Below are 18,459 nucleotides of genomic sequence, written 5' to 3'. Positions count from 1 at the left end.
GTTGTTAATGACCCAGGACTTGTTGGCGCTTTGTGGAGAGCACTGTGTCAACACATACAAGTACACCAAGTGGTTAATTCATGGATTAAATTGGCAAGAACTTGCTTTTCTTTCTTAAAGACTAACTAAGAATCTGCTACCCACCAGCCACTCCTCGGAAGGAAGGTTGGGCAATCTACTTCCATAGTGATACTGCCTCGGAAACCCAAGGAGGGGTTGCTATGAGTCGGATCCGACTCCATGGCAGTGGTTGTGTTTGCGTTGTATACCCTAAAGAGTCATTCTTGAATTTTTCTGTTTTCAGCTCAAAATTATCTCACTTACTAGATTTTTGTTCATTCAATAGTGAATTGGTTTATTTTAAAAATTACAAGAATATTGGCTAAAGCTGTCAAGTCTGAAGATTTCCAGCTATGGACACGACCTTGTGGGAATTAATGGAAAATGCAAATTGATTTAGCAAATGTGAAAAATTGAAAACATGAGATTAAATGTCTTAACCTCTTCATATAATTCTAAATGTTCCAGCAATCTGCTGATGCATAGCCTTTTCAAATCATATTTTAAATTTTGCAGATAATCTTTTTATCAAGGAAAAGCTTTCTTGGCTCATCAGTTTAATAAACAATTCCAGAAAGGCTGGTGCTTATCCAAACTGTATGTTCTACTTTGTCGCCATTTCTTCTCACACAGAAATACGGTCTATACTACCGGGATTGTCTGCAAAGCTGAGGTGGACTTCAGAGGAAGCCAGCTGTTCCCCGGACGCATCAAAGGTCTCACCCTTCCGGGTGATTTTTGAGGCAGGTTTTTTTTTTTTTAATTGTGATTTGGGTGCAAATTTACAAAGCAAATTCGTTTTACATGGAGCAGTTCGTGTACATCTGGTTTCCTAGCCCGATTACAATCCCCACATAAACAGCTGTCCTCGCATCTCCTCCCTGTGAGTACCCCTTCCCTGTGTCCTTCTTACCTATGCATCCTGTCTGCCTAGCTTTTCCCCTGTGCAGATGCTGCCCTTCTGATCTCTCAAGATTGACTGTTCTGATGGGTGCATCTCCCTGGGAGCAGATGTTCAACTCCCAGGCCTTTCTGTTGTTTGGCTGAGAGCTGACCCATGAGAGTGAGTCCAATTCCAGGCCCGAAGGGTAACCTAGCTTGAGGCAAGTTTTGTTGTGGTCTGTAAATTACTGATGATTTGATTATTTTTCTACAAATTTAATAGCAGGAAAGGAAAGGCTTAGATCAAGTTGAAAGGAAATAAGACATTGGTTCCCAAACCTCCCTGTGCACATTGAATCACCTGGGCATTTTCAAAATATTGATGTCCTCCTCTAGGACCCGAAAAACAAAACTGTAGTTGAGTTGATTCCAACTCTTAGTGACCCTATGGGACAGAGTAGAACTGCCCCATTGGAGTTCCAAGGGTATCATCTTTATGGAAGCAAACTTTCTCCCACAGAGTAGCTGGTGGGTTCAAACCTTCAACCTTTTGGTTAGCAATGAACACTTAACCACTGTGCCACTAGGGCTCCTTGTCCTACTCTAAGACATTGTAATTTAATTGGTCTGGGCAGTGGCTTGGGCTTTATAGCTTTTAATAAATTTCAGAGGATTGTAATGTGCAGATGGGTTTGGGAATCCCTGAAATAAGCCCTTATTTGAATTGACGCTCCTGAAAAATAAAAGTCAATTTTCAGTGCAGATCCTGTTTGGACCATTTTTATTCAGTTGATTTATTTGTAGCCCAGAGTTATGAGAGTGACATGAAGGTTCTCCATCCCCTTAACAATTCTCTGATGCCTCTCTTTCCCTCCTTTGAGTTGGTGGAGACATAAAGCATTAGAGTACTTAAAACATCCTCCCAGGAGGCCGCTGGGAGACCTTTCTCCATGTCCAGCCGAGCAATGCTTTGCTCCTTCTGAAAGGAACAGGTACAGCATGGGGACAGCAGGTATTCCAGGCTGTGCCTTATCTTCTTTAGGGGAACGATGGGTAAACAATCTGGAATAACCCATGGCCAGTCAGCTCTGAAACTGTTAATGTCAAGTGGCAATAAAAAGGTGGTTCCAGTGAACCAAGGCAGGCAGTTTGAGGAAAACAGATCCTGTGTTTCAGCCAGTCTGAACTAGTAATGATAATTGTCGTACCTAACATTCACATACATTATTCAAGCCTCCTGATGACCCCATGAAGTGGATGGGGCAGGGATTATTACTCCATTTTACAGCTGAGGAAATTGAGATTCAGAGAATTTGACTTTCTCAAGGTCATTTGAAAGTAAGTGGTAGAATTAGAACTAGAAATTGTGTCTCTCAGTGCTATTTCAAAATTTGTTCACACATTAGTTCAGAAACCTGTGCTTGTTCTAGCAATGGCTGTGTGCTAGGTATTGGAGGCACAGAGGCCTAAGGCATGTTGTCTGATCCGAAGGAACTTGGAATCTAAAGAGAAAGACAAATAAACAGATACTTACGCTACAGTGTTGTAGATGCCGTGATAAGGTAAGCACTGAATGCTGTGGTAGCATAGTGGAAGGGCACCTAACCCAGTCAGAAGTAGTCAAGGTTTAGAGGTCTTAATGAGGCAGAAAAACAGATTGAGTGGGCCCAAGGGAGTCAGAGACCTGAAAGAATAGGAAGTTGTTATCAGAGTGTGAAGTTCTGCTTAATATTTTTTTTCTTATTGCAAAGACAGTAGCACATTCAAAGTATGACCACGTGAACACTGAGAGCACACATAGGTCGACCTATCAGGGTAGCCACTGTTAACACCTGGGGGTACATCTTTTCATTAGAGTGGGACATTTCCGTTTAAGGTTTCCAGAATGGAACAGTTCCAAGCTATGGCTGTGGAAATAGGTGGCTGGAATGCAGTGGAGGTCAAGGTCACTGGAGTTAAAGAAGTAAAGGAACCATGAAACTTAAATTGTTTCTTGGACTGGTCATCTGCTTGGGAGTAGAGAGCAGAACAGAGGAGCTGAGTGACCAGGAGTCAATTGGTGATGGAGATAAGGGCAGATAAAAGAGTAGTACAGTCAGATGACATGAGTCTCAAAGGAACATAGGTGTTCTCAAAGTGTTTACACCAGGTCTTTAACTGTTTTGAACCAGCTAAGTCATAGCCAATGAAGCAAAACTGGAATAAACCCACATATTTAAAATCTGGATAATCCAGAATGCTAACTGAAATAGGAGAAATTCCAGGTCGAAGCCCTGATATGAGAGCCTTGGAAGAGGCATAGTGAGCCCCTTCAGAAGCAGGATATTAAATTAGTACCAGGACTGTGGAGCGTGCAAAGCTGCACGGTCTGTAGCCGTGTTTGAGCCGGGCATCACTGTTTTTAACTCAGTTAGTCAAGAGAGTTGATTGCTAATGCGGTGTGAATGCTCCTTGTTTTCTAAGAGGGAGATTAAGTTTCGAAAGCAGGGCTCTGACCTGTAATTTTTCCCATTTCAGTTAGCATTCCAGTTCACTCACATTTAAAAAATTCGGGTCTGTTTCGGAGTTGCTTTGCTGGCGGTGGCTGCACGGGGCTGAGCTGGTTGCTCTGGTTTGCGCGCTGTTGCTCATTGTCTCTGGTACTGTGTTGCTATATAGCAGATAATTGAACGAAGAGAATGAGAACAGAAAAGGGGAGACTGTGTCACCATGTGTGGCTCAGTTGGGAAGAAGGGTCAGATAGCAGGGTGCATGGGAAAGTCTAGGGAATGAAGATGGCTGTGAAGAAGCTGTGGTAAGTCACCCACTAATTTGGGCGTGTGAGAACTAATCCTGGGAAGATCAAAGAGAGCCTCATTCAGGAGGGAGGCTGGGTGCTGTGTTAATGTTCACAGGGAGGACTGCATCCTGGGAGCCATTAGACTGGCTGGCATGTCTCCCCCAAGCAACCTGACTTTGCGAGATGTTCTTGACCATTTCATCTATTTTATATTTATTTACAATAATGCTGAATGGGAACGTGGATCAGAGATACGCATGTGTATGTTCTTGTTGCTGGGTGTTGTCAAGTCAGTTCCAACTCACAGCAGTCCCATGTGACAGGGCAGAACTGCCCCATAGAATTTTCTAGGTGGTAATCTTCACAGAAGCATATGCCCAGGCCTCTCTCCCACAGAGCTGCTGGGTGGGTTTGAACTGCCAACCTTGCACTGCTAACAGAACGGTCGTTACTTCAGAAGAAGGGCCTGGTGATGCTTGGGGAAGGTCACACCTGGGAAACCCAGCGGGGCAGAGCTCCCGTCTGCACACAGGCCCATGGGGCAGAACCGACGCAGCAGGAGCTGGGTGCTTTCGTTTATTTATTTATTTAAAGATAGGGAGATGGATAGATACTTTCCTTTTCAAAGTGATACAGAGCCCATGACTACACAGGTTTATGTTTGTTGATATAAAAGTTCCTATATCCCACTGAATCATTAGACTTGGAGTCCAAGGTGAAGGCTGAAACCATGTGATTCAGTAGCTAGCAGCATCTAGTTTTCATAACAGCACTCATGAAGATTCACTGTTTTGCTGGGCATGGCCAGCTGGGTTCCTGGGTCTTTGGTGGGCGTGGCAGGCCAGGTTACAGAGTTTCTGACACTCAGCTGTGTAAGGCTTCATAGCATATGCTTCATTGTTTATTACAGCTCTATGAGTAGATCTTGAAAGGAGCTCCTAGCTCTGTCACTGTCCTCTGCAGGCCTTACGTGAGGTCACTTCATCCCCTCGGTCTGGGAGAGGTGCCTGTCCTTCTCGTGTGACCCCTCAGCACCTCCTCTGCTAGGGCATGAAGCTTTTCATGTTGTCATGTAGATGATAGATCTGCCTTTCTCTTCTACTGAACTGTGAACTCCTCGAATTGAGGTTATCTTACTCATCTGGGTAGGCAGGCCTAGGTACATAAGGAGCCACAGTGAGTGTTTTTTCAGTGAATAAGTCCATATCTTCAGTAACAGGCACAAGCATTGCCTGTCAGATTCCATAAAAAAAAATTAAAATAAAATAAAAAGATGGGTTCAAAGAGCCCTGTGTCCGGGAAATGCTGACAGTTCTTGGAGAAGCAGCATTGCATGGTGGAATGTGGGTTTGCAGTTAGTCAGATCTCGGTTTGAATCCTGGTTCTAGCTGTGTGACCTTGGATAAATGAATCAGCTTGTTTGACTCTCAGCATCCACATCTAGAAAATGGGAGTATTTCCTGCCAGATGGGTGTGAGCTTTAGATAAATGATGTGCATAAACTGCTTGCGTGGAGCAGGTGTTCCGAAAATCACTGCTAATTGCAGCCCCTCTCTAGCTGCTCAAGAGTTTCCACTCACTCGTTGCCTCACTGTTAAGATATAATTAGCCTGTTCTGAAACACACCCTGTAATCACCAAGGTTACGGACGTTTGAAACTGTTCCAAGAAGTTGTTTGGGAAGCATTGAGTACAGAAAATTCCGTAAGAGGCCGTCGTCTTTCTACCATTGAATGTTTCACACTAAAAATTCTTTTAAAAATAATACCTTGTGTTTTAGTTGAAAGTGTACACAACAGATTAGATTCCCCTTTAACAATTTTTATGCAGATTGCCCCATGTCATTGTTACAGTTTTTGCACAGAGTTCGCATTATCATTGTAGCCATTCTGTTCTGGTTCCATTGATCCAGCTCTGCCTTCTCACCTTTGCTTTTGGGTAAATGTTGACCATTGGTCTCATATGGTTTGTTTAAGGGATCGCACTGCTCACGGGAGGCACTGTTCCTTTTATAAACTAACATATTATTTGCCTGACAGGTGACCTGCAGAAATAGCTTTAGTTCCATGTTCAAAGGTTATCTTAGGGCAGTAGTCTCAGGGGTTCCTCTAGTCTCTGTTGGTCCAGTAAGTCTGGCCTTTTTTTTTTTTTTTTTTTAGGAATTTGAGTTTTGGTTCACATTTTCCTTCCATTCTAAAAGGATTCTTCTTTTTTTTTTCTGTCCCTGGTCAGAACGGTTGGTAGTGGTAGCCAGGCACCATCCAGTTCTTCTGTTTCAGGTTAGAAGAGGTCAAGGTTCATGTGGGCTATTCGTCCCATCAACTGGTTTCTTCTTTAAGCCTTTGATTTCCTTCCTTCTCTTTTGCTCCATATGACTAGAGATCGATAATTGTATCTTAGATGCTGCTTAAATGCTAACCAGAAGGCTGGCGGTTCAAACCCACCAGCCACTCCTTGGAAGGAAGATTGGGCAGTATACTTCCGTATTGATACCGCCTCAGGAACCAAAGGAAGGGTCGCTATGAGTCGGATCTGACTCGACAGCAGTGAGGTTTTTTTTTTTTTTTTTTTAAATTAAATGGGAGGAGGAAATATGGGAATGTGGTTAAGCCTCAGGCTTTGGAGCCAGCTCTCCTGGTAACCCTGGGCAAGTTGTTGACCCTCTCTGAGACTCATTCTTTTCATCTCTAAAATGGGGGCCTATGCATTTGTATTTGTGGGGAAGTATCATAGAACATTGGGAAGAATATCAGCAATTGGCACCATATAGACTTAGAGTCAAATTCTAGCTCTACCTCTAAGCAGCTGAGTGTCCTTAGGCAAATTGCTTAGCTACTCTGAGCCTCATTTCTCTTTCTCCACAAAGAGAGTTTAGTAGTGGCTACCTCCCAGGATGATCATGAGGTTCTGGGTACAGGTGCACAAATATAGTAGCATTCAGCAAGTGACATCTGTTGTCATCATGGAGAAGACATACTTTCATATTATTATTTGATCCTTAAAACAAGACTGTGAGGCACATAACAACAACATGAGGTAGTAAGGACAGGTTTACCCCTGTTTCTCAGATCAGGAGATGAGGACCAGGGCAGCTAAGTGATTTTTTTAATGGCTATTTAACTGATTTTTACCCAGTCATTACTAGACACAGGTCCTCTGACTTTAGAGACTTTCACTGTACAGCTTTTCCTTATAAGTAGATGTGAATGACTGGATTGATGTTGAAAAATAAGGTTCCTTTTAGTGTCTGCTGCTCTGACTCCACTGCTTCTTCCTTCAGGCTGTCCCAGAATGCATTGGGAGTATGGAGTCAAGATAGAGACACTGGTCTCAACTCCAGCACGAATGACTTTAAATCTGTTCCAAAAGATGGTTCCAACAGTGTTGGTTTCTCTGATCTTCGTTCAGGTGTCTCCATGAATATGTACTCTAACCCCAGAAGTGATGGCTGTTTAGATTCCCTTTTGTTCCTGTACCCAAAGACGCTTCCTCCCCGTGGATATCCAGAACGCTTTGTGAGATGCAGTTGCTTTTATAGGAAGCAGTGCTGTCGTTTGATTCATTCGTGCTCTTGGGTGTGTGGTGGATGCTTTTGTGGTGTTGTTCCAGGTTGATGAAGGGCCCAGCATGCTGATGACAGACTGTCTGGCTATAAAGGATTTTTTACGCAGAATCATCGTGGTGCACCCTAAGGTGAGCTCTTCTCTCGCACAGTAGTGCTGTTTTTACGTAAGTCATGTGTTTTCAAGGGACGTCTGTTCTGGAGGACTGGGAAGGTTTGGGTTAGTTTTCTTTCTTTTAGTGGTGATGATTAAAACTTTTAAGATTGAACTGATTGGGTTTCTATGTCCTTAAGACATAGACTTAATGTTGGTGATGTGACATAGTTGAAAGGCCCCTGGAAGGAGAGAGGACTTTGTTTTGGGTTCTAATTTTCACTCTCTTATAACCTTATTGTCTCACCTTGGGTAGTAGACTTTGGGGGTGGCCTCTTTCTTTTCTACATGGACTGTGAGAGCAGGAGGGGAGTTTTGACACGGTCCTCTGAACTGTGGGGTGCTGTCACTTACACTCAGGCAGTCTGCCTGTAGAACCCTTCGTTAGCTATCATGCAATACAGAAAGAAAAGTGCAGGTTGAATATGGGAAATAATATAGAGTGATGGCATAAATCGGAGGAAGGATGCGAAAATCAGACAGGGCCAGGGGAGGAGAAGGCAAAGGGAGAAACGGAACATCCCACGTATGGAAATAACAGAAGAGTTGATTGCTGTTGCCGCCTTCACGTTGATTTCAGCTCAGGGAGCCTGAGTGTGCAGAGCAGAGCCGCTCCACGTTCTCAGGGCCATGACCTCCCAGAGGCAGGCCTTCTGAGGAACCTCGGGTGGGTCTGAGGCTCCAACCTTTCACTTAAACACCTGTGCCACCCAGGGATGCCTCAGAAAAAGTCCCTTTGAAAAATAGGAGGAGGAATTGGTTGGGAGATAGCAGAGGACAGAGGGTGGGATATGCTGACGATCTGTGAGTGTTTTGGATTGTGGGAGAGGACTCAACATACGTAAGGTCCGGAATCTGAACACAGGGTATGTGTTGATGATGATTTGGAAAAGTGCAAGGTAATCCTCCTGAAGGCTTCGTAAAACCAAATGATGGGTTAGCTTAACTCGTCACATCTTCTGCCTTGAGCGTTGATCTCTTTCAGGACAGTGCCTAAGGCACTTGACTGCTAACCAGAAGGCTGGAGGTTCAAGCCCACCAGCCACTCCTTGGAAGGAAGGTTGGGCAATCTACTTCTGTAGAGATACCGCCTCGGCAACCCAAGGAGGGGTCGCTATGAGTTGGGGCCGACTCCATGGCACATAACAACAACAACATGTGAGATCAAATTGACAGCAATTTAGATAGATAGGTGTTTAGATCAGACAGGAACCTTCAAGGACAGTGAATTTATGTTAATGGAAGAAGAACAACTCGAAAAAAGAGGGTGAGAATGGTTGCCCAACTGGAAGAACATCACAGGGTCACTGAATCATGCATGTGGGAGCTGGAATTCTGTATGATTTCTTCTGTGTATTTTCAACCACCACCACCAACAAACAAGTATTTTTTTTTTCAAAAAGATGATGAAGAATATCTTTTCTGTTAGGAACTGAGTGTGGACGTTTTAAATCTGTTTTGGTTCATGTTATCTCTCACACCCCACCCACTGTTTTGTAGATCGGGTTTAATTTCAGTGTGAAGGTGAATGGAGCCCTCTCCATGGAGATCTTTGGGTAAGTCCTGGATTGAGATGATTCCATAGCTCTGTAGTTTTTCTCAGCCGTTTTTGGCCAACTGCCAGTAGGCTCATTGATTGCTTGACCCAAAGGCACCTTGAAACTGATTTTCTGAGATCCCGCACTTTCTTATTCTGTATTAGCTTTCAACAAATAAGTGGGTTCACCTAACCCTTTCTTGTTCTTCCCGTTCGTTCGCTAGAGTGGGTGGACTTAAGCATTGTCTCTGGGTGAATACGTTACTGAGTCCCGCGAGGTTCTGGGCGGGAGGGGGGCAGTGGCTCAGGGGCAGAGGCGGATTTCAGAACCTTTAACATCTGGCCTCACTTTGCTTTGCTTTGCAGCACAGAGAATGAACCCATTTTTCACCTACTAAATGGAAGTGCTCTTGCCGTGAACCATCAGCATTACGTGAGGTAAAGGGGGAGGCATCGCCAGCCCTCTCCGCTTTTGCTCCCTCTTATGAGTAGGAATTTGGGTAGAAATTGGAAATGGTCTCACTTGTCATTTCTTAGGTCCAGGTGTCAGCTTCTCTAAGAACAGTGAAAGTAAAATTTTAATGTTATTTGTGTTGAAAACGCTTGTTATTCCTGGCTCCTTGACTGTATTCTCCTTGGACCTGAGGATGTGTTCCTTCTTCTGTCTGAGCCTTCTTTTCTTCTGTGAATGAAACAAAACAAATCCTGCCAATTCCCATCCCACTTAGACCTGAGAAAAGAGTACTGTGGAAGTCCGTGAACTCTTGGCTAGAGAGACACTACGCGTACAAAGGAGTCCTTTGTATGTGAGTTGTTATGTATCAGCACTTTGCATAGGTTTAGAAATCATCTATATCCCCACCTTTACCTTCTTCAGACTCTTAGAAAATTAATCCAAAGAAGAGATGATGAGTAATCTGGGACAGACAAAACCCTTCTTCCTTGCCTTCCTGTGCTGTCCAGTTACCGTAGAATTCAAATAGCTCGAGGTATAGCAAGAAAAGACCAAGCTTATGCTTTTTGTTGTTTTTATGTGCTCTGGAGTCAGCCCCGACTCATAGCAACCCTCCTTGGGTTTCCGAGGCGGTAACACTACAGAAGTAGATTGCCCAACCTTCCTTCTGAGGAGTGGCTGGTGGGTTTGAACCAACGGCCTTCTGGTTAGCAGTCAAGTGCCTTAGGCACTATGCTACCAGAGCTCCCAAGCTTATGCTTAAGACCAACTAATTTACTTATTCAGTCATTTCTGCCTCCATTTTTATGTCCAGAGTCAACACCAATAGTCATCATAAGATCTTAAGGCTTGAAGAGATTGCCCAGACGTTGGTCTGTTTTGCTCTTGCCCCAAATTGCACTGCAGATTAAAATATTTTTGGTTCTGTACACAGATAAGATGATCCCACCTATACCTCTCTTCAGTATCACACAGTATTTATAGGTGGGCAGCTCAGTACGCAGTGGTGTGCAGCCATCACCACCATCTAATGCCAGAGGAGACACGTCATCCATTCCCTCCTCCCCCCGCCCTGGCAACCACTGATCTGCTTTGTGTCTCTGTGTATTCACCTGTTGATAGTTCGCACGAATGGAATCGTGCACATGTGACCTTCTGTGCTGGCTTCTGTCCTTTAATGTAACGTCTTCTGGGTTCATCCATGCTGTGGTGTGCACCAAAACCTCGTTCCTTTTTATGGTTCATGAATGATTATGATAATATTCCATTGTTTAGACAGAACACATTTGGTTTCTCCCGTTCACCTGTGGGTGGGTAGTTGGATCGTTTCCACCTTGTGGCTGTTGTGAATTGTGCTGCTGTAAACATTTGTGTGTGGCATCTGTTTGATGACCCGTTGCCAGTTCCTCTGGGTGTACACCTAACAGGGGAATTGCTGGTCGTATGTTATTTCTTTATTTAGCTATTTAAGTAAGTTTAACTTACTTAACACCAAACATTTTTCACAGTGGCTGTGCCATTTTACATTCGTATTAGATTTCCCCACATTTTTATCAACACTTATTATGGCAGCGAAATCTGTGAGAGCTGGAACTCAACAGGGCTGGCTGGCTTGTTTTCTGGGCCTCAACATTCTGCCTTTGACAGGGGGCAGTCTTACCATTTTTCTGTCAGTCTCTGTTAGTGGAAAATCATTGCCCTTTCCTTCTCCGACAGGTTTCCGCCTTACACAGGCCCCAGGTTTCACAGGTTTTACTGTCTTATTTCTATTATAGCCATCCTAGTGGGTGTGAAGCGGTATCTCATTGTAGTCTGGATTTGCATTTCCCCAGTGACTAATGATGTTTAGCATCTTTTCATGTGTTTATTGGCCTTTGTGTCTCTTCTTTGGAGAGTGTCTGTTCAACAGCTTTGCCCATTTTTTAATCGATTTGTTTGCCGTTGTTGTTGATTTGTAACAGTTCTTTTATCTATTCTGGATACTAGACTCTACTTATCAGATGTTCTATTTGCATTAAGTAATTTTTTTTTTTTAATTGTGGTTTCAGTGAAAGTTTACAGAGCAGATTGGTTTTCTGTCTGACAGTTCATGCACAGTTTGCTTTGTGACAGTGCAGTCCCACAATGTAACAGCTCTCTTCCTGCTTCCTTCCAGTGTTTACCATTTCCCTTTGTCCTTCTTGCCTGTCCCTTCGTGCTTTCTTGGCTTCCTCCTTGGGCAGATGCTGCTCTTTTGATCTCTGTGATTGATTGTTCTAATGAGTGCATACCTTCCTGGTATTATTGTTCACCTTAGAGACCTATTGTTTGGCTGAGAGTTGAGCCAGAGGAGTAGAGTTTAGGTCCAACCTTGAAGGGTGTCTAAGGGCTATAGTCTTGAGAGTTCCACTAATCCCTTACCAGACCAGTAAGTTGGGTCTTTTTTGTTTTTGTTTTTTAATTGTGCTTTGGGTGAAAGTTTACAGAGCAAGTTGGTTTTCCATTCAATAATCCATATACATTCTGTTTTGTGACATTTACTACAATCCCCACACTGTAACGGCATCCTTCCCCCTTCCTCCCTGTGCCCACCCCTTCCCTTCATCCTTTTTCCCATCCCCTCCTGCCTTCCTAGCTCCATCCCTGAGCAAATGCTGTCCTCTTGATCTCATATGCTTGATTGTTCTAATGAGTTCATACTCTCCTGTTCACCTTTATAGGTCTATCATTTGGCTGACAGTTGAGTCATAGGGGTTAAGTTCAGTTCCTAGCTTGAAGGGTGTCTAATAGCCATAGTCTTCATCAGACCAGTAAGCCTGATCATTTCTAGGAGTTTTGTTCCACACATTTCCCCACTCTGTCCAGGACCTGTTATTGTGATTCCTTTCACACAGTGGGAGCTGGGCACCATCTAGTTCTTCTGGTCTCAGGGTCATGGAGGCTGAGCTTAATATGCTCCATTATTCCTTTGGAATAATAATTTCTTTGCATCTTTGATTTTCTTCACTCTTCTTTCCTCCGGACAGGGAGTGACCAATAGTTGTACTTTAGATGGCCACTCCAAAGCTTTTCAGACCCCAGTTGCTACTCACCAAAGTAGAACGTAGAACATTGTGTTTGTGGACTATGTTATGCCAAATGACCTTAGCGTCCCCTGAGGTGGTGGTCATGAGCCTCCACACTCCCTGACTCGTTCCCTTAAAGAGTTTGGTTATAAATAAGATGTTTTCATAACTTTGTCCCCTGCATGCTCTACCACATTCGTGGGTGTATTTGCAGCCCATAGAAATACATAGGTAGAGAGAGCCGCTGTCAAGCCCATATACAGTCACAGGAATAGTCTCATTTGCTTTCCCACCCCAGTTCAGATTGAGTGTCTATCTATGTGGTGGCCACTCATAAATATTGTTACTACTATTATTGCAGGATTGTACACGCAGTGCTATTCACCTTTGTCACCTTTAACTTTTGTGCCCCTCCCTGTGTCTTCCTCTCCCTGGATAATTTTGTGCTAACCCTCCCCCCTTTATTGTATATTGCCTTTCCCTTCACCCAAGTTAATGTGTGTCTGCCATCTAGTTGGTAATTGCCTCCCTTCCCCTCCCACCCCTGGTAACCTACAAAGAACAATCTTTTCTGTGTGTAAACCTTTTCTTAACTTTTTACAGTAGTGGTCTCATACAATAATTGTCCCTTTGTGATTGACTAAATTCACTTAGGATAATGTCCTCTAGGTTCATCTATGTTATGAAGTGTTTTGCAGATTCATCGTTACTCTTTAACGTTGCATAGTATTCCATTGAGTATATGTACCATAGTTTGTGTATTTATTCATCTGTTGATGGGCACTGAAGTGGCTATTGTGATTAATGCTGCAGTGAATATGGGTGTGCATCTATCTGTTTGTGTCATGGCTCTTATTTCTCTACCTGTATGCCTACTAGTGGGATTGCTGAATCATACGATATTTCTATTTCCAGCTTCTTAAAGGAATCATTGTACTGCTTTCCACAGTGGTTTTACCATTTTATAATCCCATCAGCAGTATATGAGTGCTCCCATCTCTTCAGCTTCTCACCAGCATTTGTTGTTTTATGTTTATTTTAATTTTGCTATTAATGCTAGGGTAAGATGATATCTCATGTTTTGATTTGCATCTCTCTAATGGCTAATGATCATGAGCATTTCTTCATGTGTTTGTTAGCCACCTGAGTGTCTTCTTTGGTGAAGTGTCTGTTCATGTCCTCAGCCCATTTTTTTAAAATTGGATTGCTTGTCTTTTTTTTTGTTGTTGTTGTTGAGGCATTGAAGTTTTCTATAAATTTTGGAGATTAGTCCCTTATCTGATATACTCACTGCCGTCAAGTCGGATCCAACTCATAGCGACCTCTCCTTGGGTTTCTGAGGCAGTATCACTATGGAAGTAGATTGCCCAATCTTCCTTCCAAGGAATGGCTGGCAGGTTTGAACTGCCAGCCTTCTGGTTAGCAGTCAAATGCCTTACGCACTATGCCATGAGAGCTCCTTTGTCTGATATATTATTGCCAATTTTTTCCCCCAGTTTGTAGGTTTTCTTTTTAGTCTTTTGACAAAGTCATATGCTGCACATGAAGGTTTAAATTTTAGGAGGCCCCAGTCGTCTAGTTTGTCTTCTTCTGCTTGTGAGTTTTTAGTTAGGTTTCATAGTGCATTTATGCCATGTGTTAGGGCCCCTAAGTTTGCCAGAGTTTTTCTTTGATGAACTTTATGGTGTGGGGTTTTACATTTAGGTCTTTGATCCAACTAAAGTTAGTTCTTAACTAACTTTATTTTTAGAAATAATGCGGGAGATTACATGATAGAATTTTGCGAGACCAATGACTTATCCTTGCAGATACCTTTTTTCAACAACATAAATGGTGGCTGTACACATGGACTTTGCCAGATGGAGTACACAGGAATCAGATCGACTACATCTGTGGAAAGAAGCGATAGAGAAGCTCAGTATCTTCAGCAAAAACAAGGCCAGGAGCTGACTGTGGAACAGACCATCAACTGCTCATATGCAAGTTCAAGTTGGACCTGAAAACAATTAAAACAAGTCCACAAGAGCCCAAATATGACCTTGATTATATCCCTCCTGAATTTAGAGACTATCTAAAGAATAGATTTGATGCATTGAACACCAGTGACTGAAAACCACTGAATTTTGAATGGTGTGACATCAAGAACATCATCCATGAAGAAAGCAAAAGGTCATTAAAAAGGAAAGGAAGAAAAGACCAAAATGGATGTCAGAAGAGACTCTGAAACTTGCCCTTGAACAAGGAGTAGCTAAAGCAAATGCAAGAAATGACAAGATGAAAGAGCTGAACAGAAAATTTCAAAGAGCAGCTTGAGAAGACAGAGTCAATTATTATAATGAAATGTACAAAGACCTGGAGTTAGAAAACTAAAAGGGAAGAACATGCTTGGCCTTTCTCAAGCTGAAAGAATGGAAGATTTCAAGCCTCGAGTTGCAATATTGAAAGATTTTATGGGCAAAATATTGAATGATTCAGGAAATATCGGAAGAAGATGGAAGGAATACACAAAGTCACTGTACCAGAAAGCATTGGTCAAGGTTCATCCATTTCAAGAGGTAGCATATGATCAAGAACCAATGGTATTGAAGGAAGAAACTGAAGCTGCACTAGAGAAATTGGTGAAGAACAAGGCTCCAGGAATTGACGAATACTCATTGAGATGTTTCAACAAACGGATGCCACATTGGAGGCACCCACTCATCTATGCCAAGAAATTTGGAAGACAGCTACCTGACCAACTGACTAGTAGAGATCCATATTTGTACCCATTCCAAAGAAAGGTGATCCCACAGAATGTGGAAATTATCAAACAATATCATTAATATCAAACGCAAGTAAAATCTTGCTGCAGATAATTCAAAAATGGTTGGAGCAGTATATTGACAGAGAGCATCCAGAAATGCAAGCTGGATTCAGAAGAGGATGTGGAACAAAGGATACCATTGCTGATGTCAGATGGATCTTGGATGAAAGCAAAGAATACCAGAAAGATGTTTACTTGTGTTTTATCAACTATCTCAGGTATAGCAAGGACTGTGAGGCTGGCACAGGACCGGGCAGTGTTTTGTTCTATTGTACACGGGGTCGCTATGAGTGAGAGCCGACTCTACAACACCTAACAACAACAAAGTTAGTTTTTGTGTATGGTGTGAGATATGAATCCTGTTTGATTTTTGTGCAAATAGATATCCAGTTTTGCCAGCACCATTCGTTGAGCTATCTCTTCCGCATTTAATGGGTTTCAGTTCTTTGTCAAAGATCAGCTGTTCATAGGTGGGTAGCCTTGCTTCTGGGTCTTAATTTTGTCCCATTGGTCTATGTGCCTATTATTGTACCAATATTGACAAACCCTGGTGTTTTTTTATTTTGAGTTATATTCTACATTTTTCTCGTACTCTACCTGGGATGGGAGCTCTGGTGGCATAGTGCCTAAGGCATTTGACTGCTAACCAGAAGGCTGGTGGTTCAAATCCACCAGCCACTCCTTGGAAAGAAGGTTGGTCAATCTGTTTCCATAATGATACCACCTCGGAAACCCAAGGAGGGATCTCTGTGAGTTGGAACCAACTCATTGGCAATGAGTTTGAGTTTGAGTTCTACCTAGGAACTCCTGTTGTCACCCTTTCAGAGCAATCAGCAGTGGTAGCTGTGCACCATGTAGTTCTTCTGGTCTCAGAGTCATATAGACTCGGGCTCACATGGTTTGTTAGTCATTTGGACTAATTGTTTCCTTGCACCTTTGCTCTCCTCCACTCTTTCTTTACTCTGGATGGGGAGAGGCCAATAGCTGCTCCTTAGATGACTGCTCACAACTTTTCAGACCCTGGTTGCTACTCAGCAAAGTAAGATGTAGAAAACTGTCTTTGTGGACTTACCCTTCCCGCCACTGCCTTTGAGTTGATTCCAGCTCATAACGACCCTACAGGACAGGGCAGAACAGGTCCCATAGGGTTTCCAAGGCTCTAAATCTTTCTAGGAGACTGCCTCATCTTTCTCCCACAGAGTGGCTGGTGGGTCTCAAATACTGACTTTTTGGTTAGCAGCCCAGTGCTTTAACCACAGCACCGCCAGAGCGCCTTCTTTGTGGGCTACATTATGCCAGTTGACCTTAGCGTTCCCTGAGACTATGGTCCAGGCCCCCATGCCCAGCAGCTCATTCCCTCAAGGTGTTGGATTATGACTCAGAAGTTTGCACAGCTTTGCCCCTTTTATGTTCTACTACATTCATGGAAATATTTGTAGCACATATAAATATATAGGTAGAAATATCTCTGTAAAATCCATATGTATTTGTGAGTGTAGTCCCACTTACCTTCCCACCCCTGTTCAGCTTGAGCGTCTAACTATGTATGCACTTGTAATTAAGTCATTTCTTAAGAGGAGAAAAAAGTTAAATATATCTCCCTTGTTTTCTGACAGTAGACCAAAATGTGGAGTACCCGAGTTCCTCTGCAGCAGAATCCACCCTGTGCCAGGACACCCAGTAACGGTCTCTATCCCGGATGATGTGGCTGGCATGGGCGTGTTGGGGGAGCTGGTACTGACACCAGCTGCTGCTCTGTGCCCTTGCCCGAAGGCCTTTTCCAACCAGGAGAACAGGATTTCGTCAGTTTCCATATCCTTTTGATGACAGAGTCTATCTGGTTGTCTTTAAAATGGGTTTCTGGATCCAAATTCCAAGACTGTCAGCTGTCTAGAGGCAAGTCGCGTGGGACCCCGTAGATTTTCCACTGGTTTCCCTCGGGATCCGGGCTGTGACCCTCTGCCGGTCCGGGCTGTTCTTTGTGCTGGGGAAGGCATGCAGCGCTCTCTGTCCCTCCAAAGTGTGAGGAAGCCAGACACATAGATTTTATTTTTATCACATTTGAGAGAACACATTTCTAGCAGTATTTATAACAGGGTAAAAGGAAACTCAGAGAAAGTGGATCATAACAGTTTCTTGTGGGAACAGTGGCATCAGAGCTCACATTTTCCATTTCCCTTCAGCCACCCTTCTGCTGACTCTCACTGTCAGCGTCTCAGGGTTGTTGGACCCTTAGCGCTCACGCATGTGGAGGCTCATTCACTAAGGTAGTGAGACTGCTGAGTTACAGCTCATCAGGTAGGTGCCTTAGTTCTTTAAAATATGTGGGAAAATTCCTTTAAATTTTAGGTTTATCAGAATTAATTGGTTTATCATTCAGACACTGTTGATTCAGGTCATGGATCGTACTAGCCTAAGAAAGTTAGTTCTTTTGAGGGACTAAACGTTCCCAGGACGAGCACAATCAGCACTTCACCTGGCAGGCCCAGGAAGGAGCTCGACTTGAAATCAGCGGACTTGCTGTTTGACTTTGAACTCATCACTTAACTTCTCTGGGCCCCAGCTTTAGGTCTAAAAACTCCATGTTTCTGACTTTGAATTATTTAAATTGTTATTTTAATAAATGTTTAACAGACGTTTTACAAACGTAGTATGTATAACACTTTGTTAGGTGCTGAGGCAGGTTGTGTCTTAGAAAGCTCGTAGACTAATAGAAGAAACACCCGTGTACTCAAATAACTGCAACCAGAGGCGTGGGTGGAAGTGCTGCAAGAGGTTGTTGTTGTTGTTGTTATGTGCCGTCGAGTCAAACCCGACTCATAGCGACCCCTCCTTGGGTTTCCGAGGCAGTATCACTAGGGAAGTAGATTGCCCCATCTTCCTTCCCAGGAGTGGCTGGTGGGTTTGAACCGCCAGCCTTCTGGTTAGCAGTCAAGTGCCTTAGCCACTATGCTACCAAAGCTCCCACTGCGCTGCGAGAGGTAGAACACTTTAAAACCCGGAAGAGGGAGCAGTGATCCCAAGACTGTGTGACTGGGGGAGCACCTGGATGGTTAAATGATGGAGTTAGCATTTTCGGTGGATCTTGAGAATAACTAGGATTTTGAAAGGAGGAGGACGAAATGTCCTCCATTGTTACGATAGTGTGGAGCTGGGGTGTAAATGAAGTGATGGGAGAGCAAAGG

The 18,459-nt window shown here is 43.4% G+C and overlaps 1 protein-coding gene across 1 annotated transcript in view; it reads left to right on the top strand.

Moving 5' to 3' along the window:
* The window catches only part of CUNH11orf80 (chromosome unknown C11orf80 homolog), a 70,286-nt gene that overhangs the window by 24,920 nt on the left and 26,907 nt on the right, over positions 1 to 18,459 (top strand). Inside the window, exons 4-8 of the mRNA XM_007944949.1 lie at positions 694 to 803; positions 7,330 to 7,413; positions 8,937 to 8,992; positions 9,340 to 9,411; positions 16,894 to 17,086. Of these exons, the coding sequence (XP_007943140.1) occupies positions 694 to 803; positions 7,330 to 7,413; positions 8,937 to 8,992; positions 9,340 to 9,411; positions 16,894 to 17,086 (515 nt within the window). The remainder of the gene's footprint in view (positions 1 to 693; positions 804 to 7,329; positions 7,414 to 8,936; positions 8,993 to 9,339; positions 9,412 to 16,893; positions 17,087 to 18,459) is intronic.

The sequence above is a fragment of the Orycteropus afer genome, unplaced genomic scaffold (assembly GCF_000298275.1).
Source record: "Orycteropus afer afer isolate SDZICR_OR568_19922 unplaced genomic scaffold, OryAfe1.0 scaffold00130, whole genome shotgun sequence".
NCBI lineage: Eukaryota > Metazoa > Chordata > Mammalia > Tubulidentata > Orycteropodidae > Orycteropus > Orycteropus afer.
Note: the sequence above shows the minus strand (reverse complement) of the source record. Positions and strands in the feature narration are given on the sequence as shown.